Source organism: Haemaphysalis longicornis, unplaced genomic scaffold, assembly GCF_048455015.1.
Source record: "Haemaphysalis longicornis isolate Haplotype H1 unplaced genomic scaffold, Haemaphysalis longicornis Haplotype H1 scaffold_13, whole genome shotgun sequence".
NCBI lineage: Eukaryota > Metazoa > Arthropoda > Arachnida > Ixodida > Ixodidae > Haemaphysalis > Haemaphysalis longicornis.
The window spans coordinates 26,357,711-26,379,803 of record NW_027526233.1 but is presented as its reverse complement, the minus strand read 5'-3'; the positions used below and the strand labels follow the sequence as shown (position 1 = coordinate 26,379,803).

At 46.5% G+C, this 22,093-nt stretch overlaps 1 protein-coding gene across 1 annotated transcript in view; it reads right to left on the bottom strand.

The window, feature by feature from the left end:
* Positions 1-6,613: 6,613 nt before the first annotated feature.
* LOC144163754 (phospholipid scramblase 1-like) overlaps positions 6,614-22,093 on the bottom strand; it is a 33,175-nt gene continuing 17,695 nt past the window's right edge. The window contains exons 4-6 of the mRNA XM_077694486.1: positions 14,554-14,718; positions 7,174-7,335; positions 6,614-6,637 (exon numbers count right to left, since the gene is read on the bottom strand). Of these exons, the coding sequence (XP_077550612.1) occupies positions 6,614-6,637; positions 7,174-7,335; positions 14,554-14,718 (351 nt within the window). The remainder of the gene's footprint in view (positions 6,638-7,173; positions 7,336-14,553; positions 14,719-22,093) is intronic.

Sequence of the window (22,093 nt, the reverse complement as noted above, 5' to 3'; positions counted from 1 at the left end):
TTTTTGGAAGCGTGGCCGAACCTGAGGACGTGAAACTCCTGATGCCCAGATGCAAATATCATCAGCATACATGGAGAGATGTACAGTGATTGGTATGACTTTTTGAAGCCCGACCAACGTGAGATTGAACAATGTCGGGCTAAGAACACTGCCTTGTGGAACCTCCCGGAAAACGTAGCGTTGGGAGGTTGTGCCATCGGTGGTGTCAACAAAAAATTATCGTCCAGATAGAAAGCTTGGAATCCATTACTACGTTCGGCCCCCCACTCCCGCATCCTCCAGGCTATTTAAAATGGCGTCATGTAGTACGCTGTCGTAAGCCCCTTTAATATTGAGAAACAGCGCTGCGGGTAGACGTTTGAGCGATTTCTCGTGCTGCACCGATGTCACAAGGTCAATAACATTGTCGATGAAAGAACGGCCTCGCCGGAATCGAGCCATAGCGTTTGGGTAAACATTGTGGTACTCAAGATACACTCCAGACGGAGCAAAACCGTTTTTTCCATTACTTGCCTATGCAACTTGCTAGGGTTATAGGGCGATACGACGCGAGGTCCAGCGGCGGCTTGCCTGGTTTAAGGATTGGCACCAGACGGTTTGATTTCCACTTTTCAGGTACCGTGCAATCTTGCCAAGACTGGTTTATACGGCAAAGAAGGGTGTGACGGGCTCCTTGACCTAGGTGGCGCAGGGCGGCGTATGTGACACACATGCGCATTCTTGCTTTTACAAGGACTTGAAACAGCACCAGATAAGTGTGCAGTGGTGGCATTTACTCGTAAAATAATGTCGCAGTGTGGCGTCTATTTAAATGAACACCCCATTTCTTACGTGAAGAGTCACCGCTTTCTTGGAATCATGATCGATCGGTAATTATCACGGAAAGCACAAATCTCATATCTGAAAGAAAGGCTTACTGGAATTATCCAACTTTTCGAATTTCTGGCTGGAAAGACGTGGGGCGTTTCTAATCGCTCAATACTACATCTTTACAATGCACTATTTCTCGATGTTCTACGTTACAGCCTGCCCGTTCTGTCCAATACAAGCAAAACCAACTTGCGTGCAATTCAGGCGATGCAAGCCCGAGTTCTCCGAACGTGTCTTGGTCTACCGCGTTGCGCCTCTACAGTGGCAACCATATGCACCGCAAGACACCATCCGATAACGACCTACGTGGCAGTGGATGCACTCCGGGCTCACATTAGACATCTCGCTCGGCTGCTTCATCACCACCGTGCATCCTTGCCGTCAACTAGACCACACGCATCCTTTTCTAAGATAGTCGCCGCTCACTGCGAGAGCCTCCCCTCAGGATACACACCTGCGGCACGACCATCATCGCCCCTTTCTTGCCTCTCGAAGCCAGAAGTGCACCTAACCATCCCGGGAATAACCAAGAAATCGGACGTTCCACCTCAAGGCCTCCAACAGCTGTCTATGCACCTTTTAAATGAAGCCTACAGAGACCGGATTCATATATACACCGATGGCTCGGTAACGAACTCCAGTTCTGCGGGAGCTGTAATTGTGCCGGCCAGATCAGTAGACATCCAATTCAAGCTGTTCAATTTAGCAACCTCAACTGCATTCGAACTCACAGCTATTCGCGAGACTCTTCTGTACCTAAAGCAAGAATTACCACAAAAATGGGCTCTGCTTTGCGACTCCAGGTCAGCTCTCCAAAGTCTGCACTCTGCTCTTCACCGCTGGCCGTACGAACAGCTTGTGGCCGAGATTCGTCAAGCGTATGACTTCCCAACAAGGCATGGGCACAATATTATTTTTCAATGGCTCCCTAGCCACTGCGGCATTTAAGGGAATGAATGTGCGGACAAAGCGGCTCATCATGCCCATGAAAGTGCCCAATTGGCCGACATCCCGTTGTCGCGCCATAATGCAGCAAGGTCACTGCGCTCCATCGCCCGCGAAATCACGCTGACCGTTTGGAATACGCCGCAGTTTTCAAACCCCCGCCTGTACTTGCTCGACCCTCACCTGCAGCGCCACTTACCTACTGACATGCCACGTTCAGATGCCACCCTACTGTGCCGACTGTAGATTGGAGTTGCTTTCACTAAAGCTTACTCATTACTATCGGCATGACTGACAGCCATGCATGTGATGTGTGCGCCACGGACAAGACAAACTGTGTCCGGTTTGCAACGCAGAGACTGCGCCTGTCAACCGCTTTCCGGAAACTCGACAACCAGCCATTGACTGCGCAAACTGTACTGTGTCACAGACGTAGCCAATCACAGTTCGAAAAGGCCACAAAAGCACTACTTCGGTTTTTAAAGGACACAGGCCTGTCTGAACGATTGTAGACACACTGTGCACCATTGTTCATTTGTTATTTGGTTAGTTTACCGTTTCAGTTTAGGCTTTATTAGCGCCTATTGTCTTGTTTTTGTAGTTATCTTTAATTTTTCTTTTCTTGCTTCTCGAGCTCTATTCCTGTCTTTTCAATACTTTTTCTTTCTCTTTAAATCCCTCCTTTCCCACTTCTATGTGTAGGGTACCCAACCGGACTGTAACCTGGTTAACCTCCCTGCCTTTCAGGCACTGTATTATCCTTCCTTCCTTCCAAGTACAATGAAGGCAGATACCAAACATTGGCGGATTCAAGGATGGGTGGCAGTTAAGTGATCTCGCGCCGCTACGCCGCTAACTAATCCACCTACCCTCCTTTCACACCCCTCGACACTGATTTTTCTGCACTTGTTATTTTTAACTGAGAGTCTTGTATGCCCGGGACACCAAAATATCACCGGCGTCATATCTGTCACGGAAATAACATTACCAGAAAAAGCTCCATTCACGCGGCTCCGCCCGGATCCGTGCCACGAACTCTCTCGCCGCAACGTGAGGTAAACAGCGCTATGCCCACGGCGCTATGAATTCACGCGCAAGTAGGTTTACGAACGCGGCTTCTGTCTTTTCCACTACCTTACTCATTCAGTTCGTCCTGTCGTCTAGGAGAGGCGAAGCGAAGTAGTTCATCATGACGCAAAAGAGCGCCGACAGTTGGTGCCTCGATGCCAGCGTCTTCGTGCACGCAGGATGCGGGTGAATTGACGCACCCTCCGCCACCTGCTGCTTTCGGAATCGGTTTCAGTTCCATTTCGTTCGCCCCGTTTTCAGGGGGCTGGGATTTCAGACGGACTTACAGGATGTTCCGGCGAGTGCAGCAAAGTGTGTGACTTTCATCACCTAACGGTGACATACTGACGTAATATAAATAGCGATGTGCTCGTGTGGCTAGTTCTCCTGCCTTCAATCCTTGTACAAGCAGCGCTGTAGTCCCCTAGTGATGTGCAAGTTCATACACATGCACAATAACCATTTAAATACTCCTGTGAAGGCCCAATTCACTTTAGCGTTTTACCGATTCCTATGAAAAAAGTATCAACCACATTTTTAGACAGCGGCGGTGACAGCAGCGAGCAGCCAGCAATGTCCGAAGCGAGCAAAGCACCCCTGAAATCTTCCTTTTTTGTTAGGCGTGATATTCGCTTTCTCCCCACAGCCAATTTTTCTTACACAAAGGGTATCAGCGCAGCGCCGAGGAGGAAGCCTTTTTAAAACCGGTCACACAGTTGTCTGCAACATGGGGATGAAGAAAGAACTCGTTTACAACGGAGTACAAAATATGACATTTTGATTGGTTACGCCCTTCGGCGCCTCCTCCATTAACATTATGGGGCCACCCCCCCCCCCCTCCCGCCTCCCCCAAAGTAGGCACGTGTATCCGCCCCTGTTCACGAACAACAAAAGCTGCCGCTGTAAGAGTGGAATGTAATACGGACATCTGAGTTTAGTTTTTTATACTTTCTGCAGGCTCCCTGTGTCACATGTTGATGTTTCTAAGAAGCGCTTAGTCATGTAACCGTCGCCGAGCTACTCAGCGTCGATATGCTCGCAGAGGATATATGTTCAATATTAGGGTTTGCGAGCGTTCAAGTTAAGACAAGGCGAAACAGCATTAAATTATTTGTAGGGTGCTTATTCTCAGGTATAAGTTTGTACGTCTTTCGCTAATGTTCTTAGAATTTAAGTCACATGGCTTGTCCAGGGTAGGGATGAATATCTGATATATTGTCACGCGCCAATGACGACGCATTTGTCTTGCAGGAGAAACAAGTTTATTGAAGCCAACTTGTGCTCCTCTAACAACTTAAAAGAATACAGAGGCGGCGAAGCAGACGTCAACAAAGTGACTTGCGCTGGAGAGTGTCGTCGAACCGAGTGCCGCGGTGTCTGCTCTGCAGGCACTGCAAGCTTTTATTTTTCGGTGCGAGTGTTTCTAGAACCGTCGATTCGCATCCAGAACATTCTAGATCACAGAATATTATTCTGGGCTAGCGACGTTAGGGCGAAACAGTCTGCTTATCTGAATGTGATAGCCCGTGCGGCATGAAAATAAAGAATGCAAGACGCGCTTTGCTTGGAACGCAGATAACACAGCCAGGCGTGGCCCGACAGTAAAAACGAACAATAAATGAACAAACCTATACATGGTTCGCGGCATTACCCCCACTGTAAGAGTGCATCGACCCGATCCTAAAATAAAATACAGCCCCAACAAACAACAAAAATGTCCGTCATCTTGCAAAGTAAGGTTTCAAGCGAACCACGTGGACGACTTCGGGCCGCGTGCGTCGTCGTGATGTTCCGGAATCACCATCGGGGGTCACCTCGTAGGTAACTTGGCCGACACGTCGTAGAATTTGGTAGGGTCCGAAACATCGTCGCAGAAGCTTCTCACTGAGTCGGCGTCGTCGGATGGGAGTCCAAACACAAACACGGTTCCCTGGGTGGTACCCTACGTCTGGGCGTCGGAGGTTGTAGCGCCCGGCATCCAACACATGCTGGTCCTTTTTACAAACTCGAGCGAGCAGGCGTTCCTCCTCCGCACGTTGAAGGTACCCTTGGACGTCGGGATTGAGTTCGTCGTCTTCTACATGCAGAAGCATGGCGTCAAGAATCGTAGTCCGCAGTCTTCCGTAGACACGCTCGAACGGCGTCATTTCCGTAGTTTCCTGGACAGCCGTGTTGTACGCACACGTGACATACGGGAGCACTTCGTCCCAAGTTTTAGGTTCAACTTCGACGTACATTGACAGCATATCCGCGATCGTCTTGTTCGGACGTTAAGTTAGTCCGTTCGTTTGGGGGTGGTACGCCATCGTTTTTCGGTGATCCGTGTTGCTGTAGCGTAAGATTTCTTGCATAAGCTCCACAGTGAAGGCCGTTCCGCGGTCCGTGATTAGGACTTCAGGGGCTCCATGTCGCAGCACAACTTCGTTTCTGAAGAACATTGCCACTTCTTGTGCAGTTCTCCTCGGAAGAGCGGCGGTCTCTGCGTAGCGCGTTATGGTGCCTGCGTTGGTTATAGTGGTTTTCCCGACGTCCTCTTTTTTCACCTTATCAGGAAGCAGTCCAAACTCTGGATGGAGACCTTGCGGTCAGCGGCTGACACGAGTCGGGCTTGCTTCTCGGCATGACGAGGGCTTAGGGTGCATGTACCCAGCACCTCTACTAGATTTCACGAAGCCAAGGACGGCGCAGTTGTCTTGCAGGAGAAACAAGTTTATTGGAGCCAACTTGTGCTCCCGTAAAAACTCAAAAGAATATAGAGGCGGCGAAGCAGCGGTCAACAAAGTGACTTGCGCTCGGGAGTGTCGTCGAACCGAATGCGGCGGCATCTGCTCTGCAGGCTTTTATCTTTCGGTGCGAGTGTTTCCAGAACCGTCGATTCACTTCCAGAACATTGTAGATCACAGAAGATTATTCTGGGCTAGTGACGTTAGGGCGAAACAGTCTGCTTATCTTAATGTGATAGCCTGTGCGACATAAAAATAAAGAATGCAAGACGCGCTTTGATTGGAACGCAGATAACGCAGCCTGGCATGGCCTGGCAGTAAAAACAAAGATTAAATAAACAAACTCATACATGGTTCGGGGCAATATGACATTGCCAGTGTAACTGGCGCGCTGCCTGGTATGAGGGCTCCGCTAGTTCTGTAAGCGCACAAAACTGATTAAATCATAGTGTATGAGTGTTCCGCCAGATTATGTAAGCGTTCAAAACCGTTTTTTTGTCATTGTGTATGAGTGGTCCACTAGATTATGTAAACGCACAAAACCAATTGACATCGTAGTGTATCTGTGACACATACCTAGCGCTCGCACAGAACAAAAGTGTCAACCTTACAACCCGTCAGATATGTTTACTCTCTCATAAATACCACACATTTGCAAATGGAGTGCCTTCTGCACATTAGTATGTGTTTTGAACGCATCTAAACGCTAAATTTAGGTCGTGAACGTGCCCGAAAGGAGCGGCGAAATGGCCCCTTGGGGGATTCCGGTGGCGCCTCTACAGGCAGCGCTCGAGAGGTATTGCCATGTACGAAAGTATTCCTCCAGAAGTATTGCTTTCCGGCGTATCCGTAAATACACAACTCTGTTTTATTATGCCTCTCGATTCACCACTGGAGCACACAGCTTGTAAACACAGATTGTTTGGTCAGGGTTATTCCTATTCCTTGGTGTGTATGCCTTCGTGCTCACTCTCAGAAGGTATCAAGGCAGTCGTTTTCTTCTTATTCTAACTCTCGAAAAACATAAAATCCTGAAAAGGACAACGGCGAAATGGTTAACGATAGATTTTGGGTGAGTGTGTTAACAGAAAAAAAAGTACCGTGCAATTTTGCATAAGCACATCAGCTTCAAGTTCAGCCTAATAAAATTCATAGATTTGTCACGACATATTCAGCCTTTTCCCTATCTGTCAGAGCCACACGTAACAAAAAACGGGAACAATATTTTGGGTAAGCCTTGGCACGCGAAGTAGTTTTTTTCCTACCCAGTGGTAATAGGCGAATGCAAAAAGTTTTGAAGCCATAAATACGATTAAATTGCTGATTTTCTGCCAAAAAAAGAGAACCGTGGAGTAAAAACTTCGTATAAAATTCACGTGCGAGACTATGCGTCTAATTACTTATAACAATTTTTCAATGGTCTTATGTTTACCTTGCACTATTCCAACAATGCCCGAGGGGATCAGATAAGTAACACTATTACTAAATTACTAAGAGGTTCAATTTCTGCACATATTATCTGGAATTAGGCCATCCAAAAATAAATACTTTTTAACCAGACACTCACAATCAAAAATGCTGCGCCGATAAGCACTGCTTTCATGGTAATGTCCAAGCCACGTGGGAAAGAAATCCCATAGTTGTCTGCATCTGTGAAGATTTCTTTTGTTAAACCGCTCCATGTCTTTGAAATCCGACCAACTTCTGTCACGCCGTCCGTTGAGAGAATCTGATGGAAGAAGGCATTGTTTCAAATACCATTTAGTCTACTCGAACCACAAAGGCAGGGTTACGAACAACACATGCACAGCACTAAGGTAGCACGCGAGGAAGGGAAAAACGCTTGAGCAAACCTCGCAACCATATCCAGATTTAAAGAAGTGTGGAGGAGGACATCACGTGATTTGTTTACCCTCTCCAGGAGTTCACTGGCGACCACGTTCGCGCAACGGCGGTGAGGCCAGCCTGCCGAGGCGCTACGTCACGGCACGGAACACCTGATATCCACTGGTCTACATGCTACAACGTCGCAGACGCCGACACTTGCGGGCGTGCACATTATGAAAAAACAAAGACGCTGCAAAAAATGGCGGTCGTTGCTTCAGTAGGTCGTGTATCACGGCCTCCTGTAAGCTTTCTTTCCTTCATTGTAAACGGCCGTCACGACATAATTGCATTTCTAAATCATGTAACTTGACCTAGTCAATTTTAAATGAGCTAATTTAACTAGATACCTTTCTCATCTGCAAGCAGCGCGCCCATTTTGGGGTACCGAAAAGCTCAGTATTGAAATCCTTTCTGTTCCTAATACACATCGACCATACTGATAACACTGACTCTCGTATTCGTCTTTCCGCTGATTATTGCGTGGTTTGAAGAAAAATAGTCAGTCCGAATGAGGTACACACAAAACACAAATTAGCCTGAATGGGAGTTTTTTTTAATGAAAGACGTCTTTGAAGCTCTTCACGGCAGGCGTCCTTCTCCTACGTCTGCTAGGTATGCTGGTGGAAGAACTGCCTGTTTACTCCGGGGGCCACGAGCCGTCCGAAAAAGGTGCATTTATCACGAATGTACCTCCCCAGAAAAACGGAGTATTTAGATGCGAATACTACGTTTGTCCTAATGAGACTATTTAAATCTGCCACACCCCCTCCTTTTCCTTCTCCCGTTCCTCCTCTAGGCGTCCTTACAAAATGACTCGCAGTTGGTGTCGTGTGAGCTCTAGCGTCCTCAAAAATGTGTTGTCGGTGTTAACTTGCGGCCACACTAAGGGATGTATGTGATTTCCGACAACCGAAGCTCGTTGCGAACATTGTGGAACCATCCTAGACTAACGTAAGGCGCACTGCGACGACGCTTCCGAGTTACTGACCTTCGAGCCGTTGGAGTACGCCAGCGAGCCGAGGCAAGGCCTAAATGCACTGACCGATAACGGAGAGTGGCTCGTTAAAAACAACGCGGTTGTGCCTCTCCGAGGTGGTTGAAGGTAAGATTTGCACGTTTTTTATTGTAACCAACACTTTGGAATACTTGCACCCCTTAAAGTGTCAAAAAAAAACTTCCTGCGTCACTGCAGCGGCGATTCTCCGCCACTGGAGGTGAGCGTTGTGCGTTAGAAAGGGCGCCATGCCCAGAACGTCATTTTGGAGGCCGAACAGTGTGAAAGCAATGTGTATTTATGCGGGTCTCGAGCAGAACACTCACGCGTTCACGCTGGCCGGTGCAGTGAAAAGTGCCCGCACTGTGATCGGCTGTTAGGTGTTTTTGTTAGGCTGTGTCTGTGCCTTTTCGGCATGCGAAAGGGGAGTTGGCCGGTCACACGTCGCAGGGCCGCTTTTTTTTTAGAAGTACGTGTGCTGCCAGCCGTGCCTCCTACGAGCAGGGTGACTGCCCCGTGCGGCCACCGATTCATTGCTTTCACTGGAAAGGGGCCCGTCGGGGCCCATGGGAGCTCTCCATGCGCTAGGCGCGCACAGAGTTTTAGCCGTTTAGATTTTTTAAGAGTTTTAGCCGTCCGTCTTTTCCCTCGTGTACAAAGTTACCGGGTTGACCGGGACCCGTCTGAGCACTTGTGCATTCGTCGCGGTAGTGGTATCAGTTCCCCGGGCCTGCCTTCGCCATGTGCGCGCCTCCTCGCACTTCTGCGCGTGCATGCGCGTACGGGTATCGGTAAACCCCGTAACAGCGTAAGCAACGGAACGGACGGACAGCTAAAACTCTCTAGTGCGCCCTTCGAGGGAGCATTCTGTAGAGTCGACGAAACACTGGTTATTTTGTTTTTAATTTTACTTTAACTTTGGGTAAGGGAGAGGGAAATTGCGGGTGGTAAAACCTGAAGCTCGCTCCCCGAACACTACACGCGAAAAAAGGAGGTAGAGGAAGCATGTTGAGAAGTTCGCCGCCACGAGGGTCACGCTCCCTTTCGAACAGCACTTCGTTTTGACCAACTAGTGAGCGCAGGTGTCTCGGACGGAAGTGCACTTTTGCGTAGCCTTAAATAAACATTCAGACACAACGGAAAGTTTGGCACAAGAACGACAAGTGCGGAGTCATTACGATGCAGTTTTGTTTTTCATTTTTTCAGGTCGGATGACCACTATGCTTCTGTATTTGTTGCCTTTAATTTAAATCATTTGGTATCCCTGCTATGCTTTTGCTTCTTGGCTTCCTGGGGAACGTGCCAGGAGGCGTAGCAACGTCAGCGTTTGGGAGGCAAGTGCAAGCAAACAGCGCATTGACGACCTGCTGACCTCATCGTTATCAAATTCTGGCATTTTTTTCGTTGACCAGTGTTGTAGTAGAAAGTTCATTCCAATATACATTGTATTATCGATGTAGTTATTTTGTTGATTCAGTGTTTTTATTGTGTTATTAACGTGTTCGCACGTATATCGCATTTATGTAATTTCTTTTCAATAAACTGACTTTGTGCAGAAAACAAACTTTTCACGTTTTGCCATTAAACGTTTGATGCGGGAAAAGACTAGAAATTACGTAATCATAAACAAAAATAAGAAAATGCGGCCTGTGCGCTCATTAAGAACTCCCAAATACAGTAATATATTCCTGTAAAGCGCTTTAATGAAACGTTCAAAAAGAGAAAAAATACCTCGAATGCCGGCCAACACTGCTCCCAACACGCCCCCTGAAAACTCCCACTTGGAGGAAATAATATACTCCGAATGTTCACCCTCAAAACTGCCATTGTAGTAGCACTAAAATGAAACTCCCATAAGCTACTGAAAAAAACAGCGGAAATAATAGGAGTAAGGCGATACTCCCACTCGAAGGAGTTTTGAAAAGTGGGAATTGGTACTGAGTTATGCGACAAGCCCTTTACTCCCATTTCCGCTTATTTGTGTTCTGTGTGTATTTACCTTGCGCTCCGATCTAGATATTAATTGGCTGGTGTAGTATTCGACACTCGGCAAACGGAAATAGTTACAAGAAGAGAAGAAATATGTAAAAGTTTTCTGGGGAGTTTCCCCTCAGAGTTACGAACCCCCAATCTAACTGAGCCGACAGCTTCGCTCAGATACTTAAGAGATACTTCTAATATACATCTGAATTAGAACACCGGCATCCAACTTGCAATTGCAAGAGCACTGGAAATCACTCGAGCTCCTAAAGCAGCGCAATAGGAGTATAAATTTATTATCAGATGCTACATTTACGTTTGACTAATTATGCCTCGTTCATATGGCATCGCCACAATTTGAATGTTACCAACTTTATTCCAGCCCACTAAGTATACATCTGCAATGTTCTATTCACCATAACATCGTCCGCTGCAAGGTGTATCCTTACTGAAAACAGGTCTTTGACCTTTCTCCTCTAGTCATGAGCAGAACATTTTCCAAGCTATCACACCTCCGCTCATTAATCACTGCACTCCCCCGCTTGCACACACTATCATTAGTCCCGCCCCTCGTGTTCATCCGGTCCTCATCGCGCTCATACCATTACATGATATTGACCAGAACGTACATTTATCAAAACTACCCGCTAGAGGCTGGAATCACTGAATGGAATTTTTTGCGATCCCGAGTATTTAACTTAGCCCATCCGTCGTCATTTCGAACTGCCTGTTAGGCTTGCTTTACAATTTAGAATATTACAGCGAAAGGTCGGTAATTTGAACTCGGTTAATTCAATCTTCCCGGTAATTCGAACTCACGCACTGAACCTGGCACAGCCCTATGTAATTCGTACGCGCCGGTGCCCAGAACGGATATTTCCAACTATGATGCCCTGGTTTCTATCGCGCCTCGCAGAAGAAGCCGTGCCGGAGTGATTACAGTATGTTGCACATCCAACCCCAACCAAATTTACGAGAGATGCAAAACAACAAAAAAGAAAAACAGCAGCGTGGCGTGCTACGCTCCTCCAACAGCTTATTTTGCTTCTACAGAGGGCGCCGCGCCACCGTCACCGGTGCTCCAGCGCATGCAATTATTATTTCCGAAACGTTGTTTGCGAAATCACCTGCCATTAACGTGTTGTAGCGCCTAATTCGCAATAACGTGTCTACAGGTGGCTTCTTGTGTGGTCTTCCCGCGCAGTGTGCAGCAAATTTCACTCATTCCAGCGCCCGCCCGCTAATTTGAACTCCACCTAATTGGAACAATTTTTTGGTCCCCTTCCAGTTCGAATTATCCAGTTTTTACTGTATAGCATATTGACGCCTTGCGGTTTCTCCTTTGTGTATATATCCTGTTTCCGCTTTTTTTGTCATGTATGCATTTGATTATTTCTGCCTCCCTCAAGGTTGTTCCTAATGTTCATTTTTTTTTAAATTAGTCCCACTACTGTCGTCAAGGCGCGTTATTTCGCAGTATAAACCGACCGCCATCCCCCTGTAAAATACCTGCGGTCTTCTATGGAGTACACGTAAATCAATAAATACTTTAAAAAAATAGCGCTGGTTGTACAGTTACTGAAGAATCCCGTCGTTGCAATTTTAATTTCCTCGAAACTGAATAATTGGATTCGCACCACCCATAACACGTAACCGCGTTTTCAAGCGAAATGGGTCTGACTAAGGTTGGATTGTTTAGGCGAATAGGACAACTGAATTGAAGACACCATAAGAAACAACACGAACACACGATCTGGCGGGAAAATCAAAATTTTCACCAAAATTGAATGATTTCCCAACGGATACGGCATCATTTGCAGACGGACGAGCTGTGGGGGCACTATAAAACATGTAATCTTTCGAATAGAACATACTTATATCTTCTTTGCCTAGCCCCATTTGAGAAACTTCTTATTTTCGCCGCAAAGGAGCCACATTTATCGGAAAATTTGCAAGGCGCTGATTATTTGCTTTTGCAAGAAACATCGTCTAATATTTGCAGCACAAGCGCATATATTTTAGCGTCAGAGCACTATACATGGCAAAAAAATGTCACCCGTGAATTAGATGGTCGAGTGCGTGATTCCCAACGCAAGCCTGGTTTGCCGTCTTGTGTAGTATTGTCGACGGTGCATCTTATTTAGAGGTCTATAATAAGTACACATATGCGATGTAATCTTGGAAGAATATTGCTGTTTACACCATGGTAACATACACTTAGGTTAATTTGTCTTTTTAATGCCTTCATTTTCAACCTGCGAAGCTGGAACGATGTATTTCGACGCTACAACTCTGTTGACATAAACTAGTTCGTATAGAAGCATTTGTGAGTCTTCGGGTTCTCTGCCCGTGTATGTTGCCCCGGCAAAACAGAAGTAAGTAGTAGGAGCCTGAACCATGATTTTTATGACGGGAGCATCAGAGGTGAGACCATTACAGTTGCAGGCTTACGTGAGCTGAAGAAGCTATGCAGTTATGTATTGCGCTAATGCCGTACGATGCAACACCCACAAACCGTCGCACTTCCAGTTGCCTTTGTTCCAATCCCCGTTTAGCGTAGCACTTGTGGGTACGTCTTCGTAATCAGTGTGCTTATCCAACCAAATCGCACGAAGCGTTGATTTATTTTCTGAAACAAAGCTGCAGCTCACTGGCCGGAAGTTCTTAAAAAGTTCGACCCACCATTGTGCGGAATAAAATTTACTTCGCACTTTTTATGCCAACGACACCATTCACATCCAGGGGCGTTGGGACATTATCTCGGGGCGCGTGTTTTTCTTATAGCGTAGATAATAGTGCAGCATATTGGCAGTAAATCTGCAGGCATCGGCTACTTTAACTGTTAGCATACTCTCAGTCCTCTCCCTAGGTCGTCTGGCGGATGCCCTCAGCCTGGAGTACGACGAGGCGGGCAGTACCAAAACTCTTTGGGGAACCTGGGTTACCTCCAACTATGATGCATTATTTTATCCTTCTATCTTTGTCATCACTCAGTAAACGATGATTAGCGTCAAATACTGAGTCTGTTGGTTCGATATTACTTAAATAAACAATGTTTATGCACCAAGATGGCATAAACACGGCATCCCAGTGGTGGTTATTTTCTCCCGGGTTCATGAGGCCTTCCGAGTTTGGTTGTTAACAAAACATTTAAAATTTGCTTCCACCTACACTTACATACTGCTACGAGTACGAGAGAGCGAATCGGTATCTCTCTGTATGTCTGTCTGTCTGCCTGTGTGTGTGCGTGCGTGCGTGTATGTGTGTGCGTGCGCTTCCGCTGGCGCGCGTGTGTGTGTATGCGTGTCCTTGCGTGCGTGCACCTACGCGTGTGTGCGTGTGCGTCTATGGTCATATGTGTGTGTGTGAGCGCGCGCGTGCGTGCGTGCGGGTGCGTGTGCACGTCGAAATGGCGTAAATTATTATTGGTCAATAAATATTACCCGCGGTCGGGTTTAACCTTTATACTTAAAAATCTCTACAGAAATCTACTGCCTTTTTTGTGACTTCATGCGAGGTCTTTCACCTGAGAAAAAAAGAAGTTCAAAGCAAGAAAAAGGGTATTTGGACAGAAAATTACCCTTGTACTATGTTCGAATGAAACCAGGTCGCTCAATAGGAAGATTCACTTTAAATCCTGTCGTTTAGCTGTGGTTGCTTGTTTTGTTGGATCAGGGGGCGTGAGCCTGGCAAAAAGTGCCAGCAATCGCTCCACCCGAACGGAGTATATAATATGGCCACGTCGGTCTACCAAGGGAAGCTAAGTAGCAGGAGTGACGCCTCCATATGCACCATCCAATGGACCCTTGGGAAGACGATGTGGTCTCTAGCGGTGTGTGGGGCTGGCAGCTTTCGCAGCGCAGAGTGCAGTGCCATCTGGTCTGCAGCATGCTTTGAGCAAAGCATTCAGTAATGTTGTGCGTCTATCAGTACGCATGACCAACACAGATGTGATCGCACGGTGACCACTTTTAAGCACCAAGTGTGAACTTTGCTGACCCGATCGGAATGCGGTACAGCAAAGTTGCCATCTGCTTGCACGTCTCTTTGGTGCCCCTCAACATCAGGTAAGGTTGTGGAGCTTACTCGGAAGACGACGGCGTTACAGACGCACTGGCACGGGCAGCAGGGTCCGTCGATACGCAGCACCGTCTTGTGATTGGCGTCTTCCACACGGAACTTCGGGCGTACGCTCCACTCTTCGATCACGTAACCGGCAGTTGTTCCCGGCGGTGCCATCACTTCCACAGTCTGCGAGAAAATGTACAACGCTGTTGTATGTCACGTAGGCGTGATCGCAGCTTGCCGCTGAAAGCAATCTATTGTTCCAAGTAGGCAAAGAACGGCTGAATCAGCTTCACATAAGGATACCAATATAATTAGTGTTTATTGCCGCCCAGACTTCCAGAGCAACTCATGCATTGTTTAAAGGACATCACTAGGTCTCGAACAGCGCTGGTTTCTGCAGGCTTTGCCAGCTGTGGGAAAGCCAGTCAGCATTAGGGTAGCCAGAATTATATTTATGGGGGTATATAAACCCTCAAGAAAACAATAACTTCAAATGAGAGGCCATTCCCGACGCAAAAGCAATATCTTAGTAGTATTTCTAAATTCATATTTTCCCATGTGTTATGACACGGAAACACCCCACCTGGCTACGCCGCTGCGTATCAGCCAATTCAGCTCTTTGTTGGGCGAAACGGTGGGCGATAAAGGCAGTTTAGAAGGTTGTAAAAGTTCTGTTCAGTTCAGTAAGGTCGGAAACTCCCGCAACAAATAAAAATTCCCCTTTTTTGCGCGAAGGTAACATCAATTAAGGGAAGTCATCAGCTTCTGCAGTATACTTGGAGCTTTCGCCAGAAAATCCCAGAAAATCACCGTGAGTACATTTAAGCTCTTTATGCTCTATTATAAAACAAGTATTGACCAGCGGCTATGGTGGGACAGAATTTTCCGCAGTTAACTGTTTTAAACCTACAAAACAACGTTTACGCTACACTGACTTCTGAGTTCCTCGTATGAGCCCAATATTTCGAGCAAACTCGTTGCTTCTAAACCGAGATTTAGAAATGTTCATAAGAAATTGGACGCAGATGTTTACTCAAGCGCCTAAAAATAATTAGCGTGGTCTTTAATAACATGGTTTCCTCGACTTTCACTGAAGGCGTGTATTGGTTGGGGTTCTGTATACACCGACAAGTTTATTGAACCCGAGAAATACGCGCCAGCATGCTGATCAGAGCATATATAAAAAATCCCATTTGTTCAAGTTGAGACTAGGTTTCAGTTACTGGAGCCATCGGTCTACAAATCCGGAAATCAATGTGATGGCGTACGTGAATGACTGGGACAATGTACTTTTTACTGGATATACACTTCAGACAGACCTACAAGCTTCCTTCTTTGGAAAATCAATGTCAGGATTTTGTTGCGGAAGCGGAGTCGTTTCACACATCATGACGGTGAACACTGCGATTAATGATTATTCGGCGCGTAGAATCAAGGAATATTGACAAGGTTGTGAGAGAAAAGGACAGCAATGATAACTTACCACCTTTGCGCATTTCACAGGCTGCACCTGTAATTGCTTAAGTTTACCTCCGCCATTTTTATAGGGGAGCCCCAAAACCTTTTAATGCAAGGTTTCGAACAGCCTGTTACCACCAACCTTATTGTCTATTTCTAGTGCGGAAATTCATTTCACCTTTTTTTCCGCTTTTGCAAAGGACGCCAGCTAAAGTAGCATCGCGGCTATTATCCCTATCGATTGCACACCCAGTTAAGCTAAACAGTTTCCCAGTATGTGTCAACCTCAATTGCGGTCCTCGTCCGCCTTACGCAATAAACATTCTGTGCATTTCCTGCCTCTCTCAATATCATTGCCGGGTGTCATTCCACCGCACATTGTGGCTGTTACCCTCTGCACCTCATCTTCGTATCTACCAGGCGAACGAGCACACGCCCATTTTGTAGTGTAAACTGAATCACCTGGATTGACGAATATTTCCAGATATCCATGTTAGGTGTTATGTGTTTATGTCCAAATGATTCAAGCAGAAGCGGCATTTCCTTCGAGAACTTATACTTGTGTTGCAAGCCGTTTGGTACTCATACCTGAAATTGGTGCAGATTTTTAATGCTGGTCTCTTTTTTGGGGAGCAGACGATGCCGACGTCAGTCCCTCTGCCAGTGATAGCATGCGGATTTTAATAAAGGCAGTGGCTAGAGTGCCGTCCGGCAGCACTCCAGCTGAGCGCTACAGGCCTGGCTAGAGTGCCGTCCAACGACAATAGAATTTTTAAGGCTGACCTGACACGCGCCAAAGCGTCTCCCGTTCTAGAAAAACTATTCAAGACAAAGACGAATACCTTTATAGAGCCATGGGAAGAGTTTAAAAGCGGAGTTAAAATGCTCGGTATTGAAAGAGGGTGCATCTTGCGGCAACAAGAAAGGAAAAAAGAACGCGAGCTTAAAAGTTAATTATAGTTTTTAATAAGTAGTGATTGCTAAAACTCCGGGATTTTCTACAAACAAATAAGGGAAGTAAAGGAGAAGTTCGAGATTATAGATCAAAATACCTACGCAGCTGCAGTTGTTCGAGCTCGATCGAAACGTTTGTGGATGGGCGAAGCCCCTAGTAAGCACTCCCTTAGTGGCGAAAACAGCTACGCTGTCAAGAAAGAAATCAAGCAGATTTGTCATCGAAATAAGCTCACGAGAGACCCAGCGGAAATAGCCGGTGCGTTTGTCGACTACTATAATAATCTGTTTGGTAAAAAACTGCACGTTGAAGTGAATTTTAAAACTAAATTCTCGCAACTTATGACCAAACTAGATGATAACGTCAAGGCAGAGCTCGAGGCTCCGATCAATGTGAGTGAAATTGAACAGGCAACAGATGCGCTAACCGCCGGAAAATCGCCCGGGCCTGATGGCTTGGTGCTGCCTTTTACAAAATGTTCACAACCAAAATCACCACGGCTTTAGAGCGATTGTTGGTCGATGCATACAAAGTAAACTGGATGTCCCCCTCTTTTTGCAGGACACACATGGTTTTGGTACCAAAAACCTAGCATTCTGTTCTCTGTAGCTTCGTACCGCCAAATTAGTTTCACAAATGCTGATTATAAATTATACATGAAGGTATTGGCTAAACGATTGCAAACATCATTGTTGGCCCTCACCAAACCTGCGGGAATAAAGGAAGAACAATTTTCACTAACATACAAACAATGAGAAGCATCCTAGGGTGTTGCGATGCGGGGAATGGACATGTGGCAATACTTTAACTCGATCTTGAAAAAGCGTTTGGCCGTTTTGCACATAAAATTTCTTTTTGTATTTTGGAGTACGTGAAAAGGGTTGCTGTGATACTGGATGAGGTGAAAATATGTTATCGGGATTGCTTCGCTAGTCTTATTGTCAATACGCAAGTTACGCCAGGTATTCAGCTTCTATCTTCGGTTAAGCAAACCTTTGAGTGATCTGTTGTTTGCCATCTACTTGGAACCAGGACCTTATCAGGATCTTTCCCAGGAGCATTGCACCTGAGACCGGTGGTCTAAAAACTAGTGCATGTGTTTGAAAATAAAGCAAAAAGCCTCCATAGTTGACCTGAAGGGTCCTTCGGAAGCTCCCCGCATTACCGGATTTATGCAAAACGGGAGGAACCCTTCCCTCAAACCAAACGAAAAGTTCGAACTGGTATTTTACAGCAGCAGTCATTATCAGGACAACGATTTCGTTAATAAAAAAGTCCCTGGCTTGCAAAAATGATAGACGCCTGCATTCCTCCAGGGTAATGGTGTCGCTCTCGGGGAATTATAACGCCGTTTCAGTACTTCTATGCGCGTGGTTTCGCTGTTTGTTATGTACACCACAACGCCGTGCTTAGCTTCAATTACTAAACGTTTCTATTAACTGTACTGATGACACAATTCAGTGCATTAATCGTGCTTTTTAGACGACGACTCATTTTCCTATTACACGTGTGAAGATTCCTACAGAAGTGAATTGTTTACAGCTTCTTACGTAACATAAATTTTCCTCCTGGACCAATAAATCGGCCATCTTCTTCGCGTTTTGTTCCGTTTCACTTTGGCTTTTAGTAATATGATTTAGTATTTACGTTTACATCCCTACCATTAAAGAGCTTTGGCGTTGGCGCCTTCTGGCCTATACTGTTTTGGGCCATTATTATGCAACCGTCATCATCATCACCATAATCAGCTCCTGCTGCAGTCATAGTTGCGCTTGACTGCAAAACCCCTCCGGTAGTCCCTCCATCCACACACGAAATTTCCTTCTCGTACACCGTAGCAAGCTTGTCGCCTCAGGCAAGCATTCTTGTTTGGGTATCTCACCTCAAATTCATCTTAAAAAATACATGCGCGCAGTCAATGGAAATGCGTTCTTGGCAACCTACACCTACTGAATAGCAAAACTATTGTTCCCGAGTAGGCTTTCACTGTTGACACGTTGCCGAAGACTTTGGCAACGATTGAAGTTGATTGTTCTCTCCAGTCCGTTGTGACATCATCTCAGTGTCACCCTGTGGTTTGACTACTTGTGCTTCCATAATCCCTGCAAACGATTTTTTATTATAGCTAAGTAAAGGGCAAAATTCAGATTATTTAGGACGAGAAAGAAGTATGCTTGGTATTGAGAATGGTCACTGTGGCTTTAAGTGTGACGCAACTTTCAACCTTGATATTTGTAAGTCAAACATGGCAAGATTGAAGATAAATGTGTCCGACACAAAACCACTAATCAGAAATTATTTTACATCTACGTTTACCTCTGTAGCGTGTTGAATGCGACCACATCTGTCCTTTCCTGAAAAGGTTGGCCAGCAACAAGTACATACTTGTCCTTGTACAGAGCACCAAGTGGACGCTTCGACCCACCAATTCAGGGCAAATTTCTTAGAATAAAATGCCTCACTTTGGGTTACAGTGTGATATGTCATGTAAAATATACACTGGCCGCTGAAGCTATTCCTCGTGCTAAAGATTCAGGGTCTCTCGCCCCTATATTGCATAAATCAGGTACATATGTAACATAACTTATCCTGGAGTACGTAGAATTTTGAAGAAGTGAAAAATATTTTGAACGACATCCCAACAGTTTGTGTCAACCCGCCTCTGACGAACGGGAGTGGATTCCTTAAGAACGCGATAAGCAGGCTAAACTTGTATACTCCGCAAGCTTCGCGATCGCTGCGCCACCTACCGCCGCTTCTCCGCGACGATTACGGGATTTCCGCTGCATGGCTGGTAGGGTCTCGTGCCGTGTTTTGGTTCTGTTTCGCCTTTTTTCGCATTTCAGTGCCCTCTAAAACTTGTTATAGTAACGTCTGTAGGCAAGGACTGGGTTTAGGTCACTTAAAAAGCAGGTGCGTCTTTGTGAATTACTCTAACGCCAACAAGAGCGACCCGAGGACGCGGTTCTCCATTCTTCGTCGCCGCTGTTCCGAGCGTCGTAGACGGCAGCAGCATGTCAGCACTGTTACTTCCAAATACGTCAGGCACAAGTGAATTCTACTGTAGCCTCGTTTAGACCCGATACTGGCACAGTGAGAGGTTGGTTTCGTTTTACAGCGCGGACAACGAATGCGGCTTCGTTTCGAACGTATACGTCGCAGAAAAGTATATGTTTGGGGGATGCGTTTACCTATGCCCGGACAATAACATGTCTTTAATAAGAATATAAGCCGCGCGAAATACTTACATTACAAGATTGAGCATCGGTAAATATGTGCCCACCCACGCATTATACCAAGAACCAAAGAAAGTTAATGAAACTAGAAATTTTTCCGCAGTTTCAATGATCATTAAACGCTGAGCTAGTCTGGAAGAGACACAATTGTTGTAACGGAAATGAAAAAAAAATCCACCATCTTCCCGTAGGGGAACCCTGAGTAGTATACAAAGCAGCCATGGGGTCGACTCAAGTTCCCATTAGTTTTCAGTTCGATCGCGGCGTTGCGGGAGGAGAATGAGGGGAGCGGAGCACGCGCGCGCGTCATTTATACCGCGGAGCTTCAGTGGCGCCCCCAGGGGAATATGCAGCTGCTACCGTCGCGTCTCTAACCCTAAGCTGCTTCGCAATATCGCACGCGGAACCACAGATGTTGCCATTCGTTGCGCAATCCCGGAGAGAAGAAGAGCTACGGGGAGGAGAGGAGGAATGCCGGTGAGGAGAGGAGCGTGGGAGAGGAGAGGAGGAATGCTTCGCATACTACACAGGTTCCCCTACGGGAAGATGATGACCGTGGTTGAACGCCAAGCTATCTCGCGATGGATTCTTTGCTTGGCCAATCCCTAGGGGCATCCTGAACAACCTTCATCAGCGGTGCCTCGCCAGGCATGCGCAGAGGGGGGTGTGGACGCCGCACAACGGTGCCCACACAACGACGGAGGGAAAACGCTCGACCATAGGCTACTTCGGATCTGAAAACCCAGTCCAGCTTCTGACATGCTGAAGAAGTTCGTCGAAACTTAAGCCAGGTAGGACTCACCAGACCACCTAGACGCGAAATGCACTGCTCGAGACATGGGTGGCGGTAGGGGAGGGGGACGCTGTGTACAAATGCGGAGCGAAATCAAGCAATGAACGTTTTAGTAATCCCTCACACGAATATCGCGTTCACATTCTATTATTTTTCGACATACGAACAGCTATCATTCGGCGTACGCATTTTTGCAAGTATACAAGTTAGGCAGTTCAGAAGCGGTGAAAGATGTCGTTGAAAGAGTGTGGTATCTGATGAGACCCTCTGATTTCAGTTAGTGCTTTATTCTGCACGCTCTGAGTGCCATATGACGATGTTTCGAAGAAGCGTTTAGTCACGGACGCGGAATATATTCTAAGCCCCTCTCCGCTCTGCTCACGGAGGATATATCTAGCTGATGAATATTTACGGGCGCTCACCTCCCGACAAGACGACACTTTGTCGTGTGCAATTCCGCATTGTCTATCGCACTTTTGTTGAATGTTCGCGAAATTGAGACACACTGGCTTGTAAATGGTGGCGATCGATATATGCAAATGATATTCGCAAACGTAACCGGCGTCCTGTCAGATATGAGGGCTCCGAAAAATTATGTAAGCGCACAAAACCGATTTCTATAGTTGTGTGTAGCCGTAGCGTGAACATCTGAGGAAACGGTGGTTACGAAGGTACTGTCAGTATATTTCAGGGCAGTGTAACTACCATCAGCTCCATGCATACGCCGGTTCAACGATGCTGGCCTTTGAAACGCACCTGGTGCTTATGCAGGCCGAATGTACTACACTTTGATCACGTCAGAAACATTTATACTCCCGTAAACCCACCGCATATGCGAAGATAGTGACTGCTCCACATAAAAATGTATTTCCCATGCCAACAAACGGTAAATCTCAGTCATCAACGTTCCGAAAAAGCAGCGGCGACAGTGGGGAGCGGGGCGGAGACTCCCGCGGCTGCTTTCAAAACGGGCCGATAGGGGGAGTTTAGTGCCGCCCCTAGAGGCAGCGCTCGAGGCGTATAGGGAGACACCTCACTTGTCCGCAAAAACTCCAGTGAATAATAGGATGGTACATGGAGCAACTTCTATTTGAACGCGCGAGCAGTCGTCTAGGG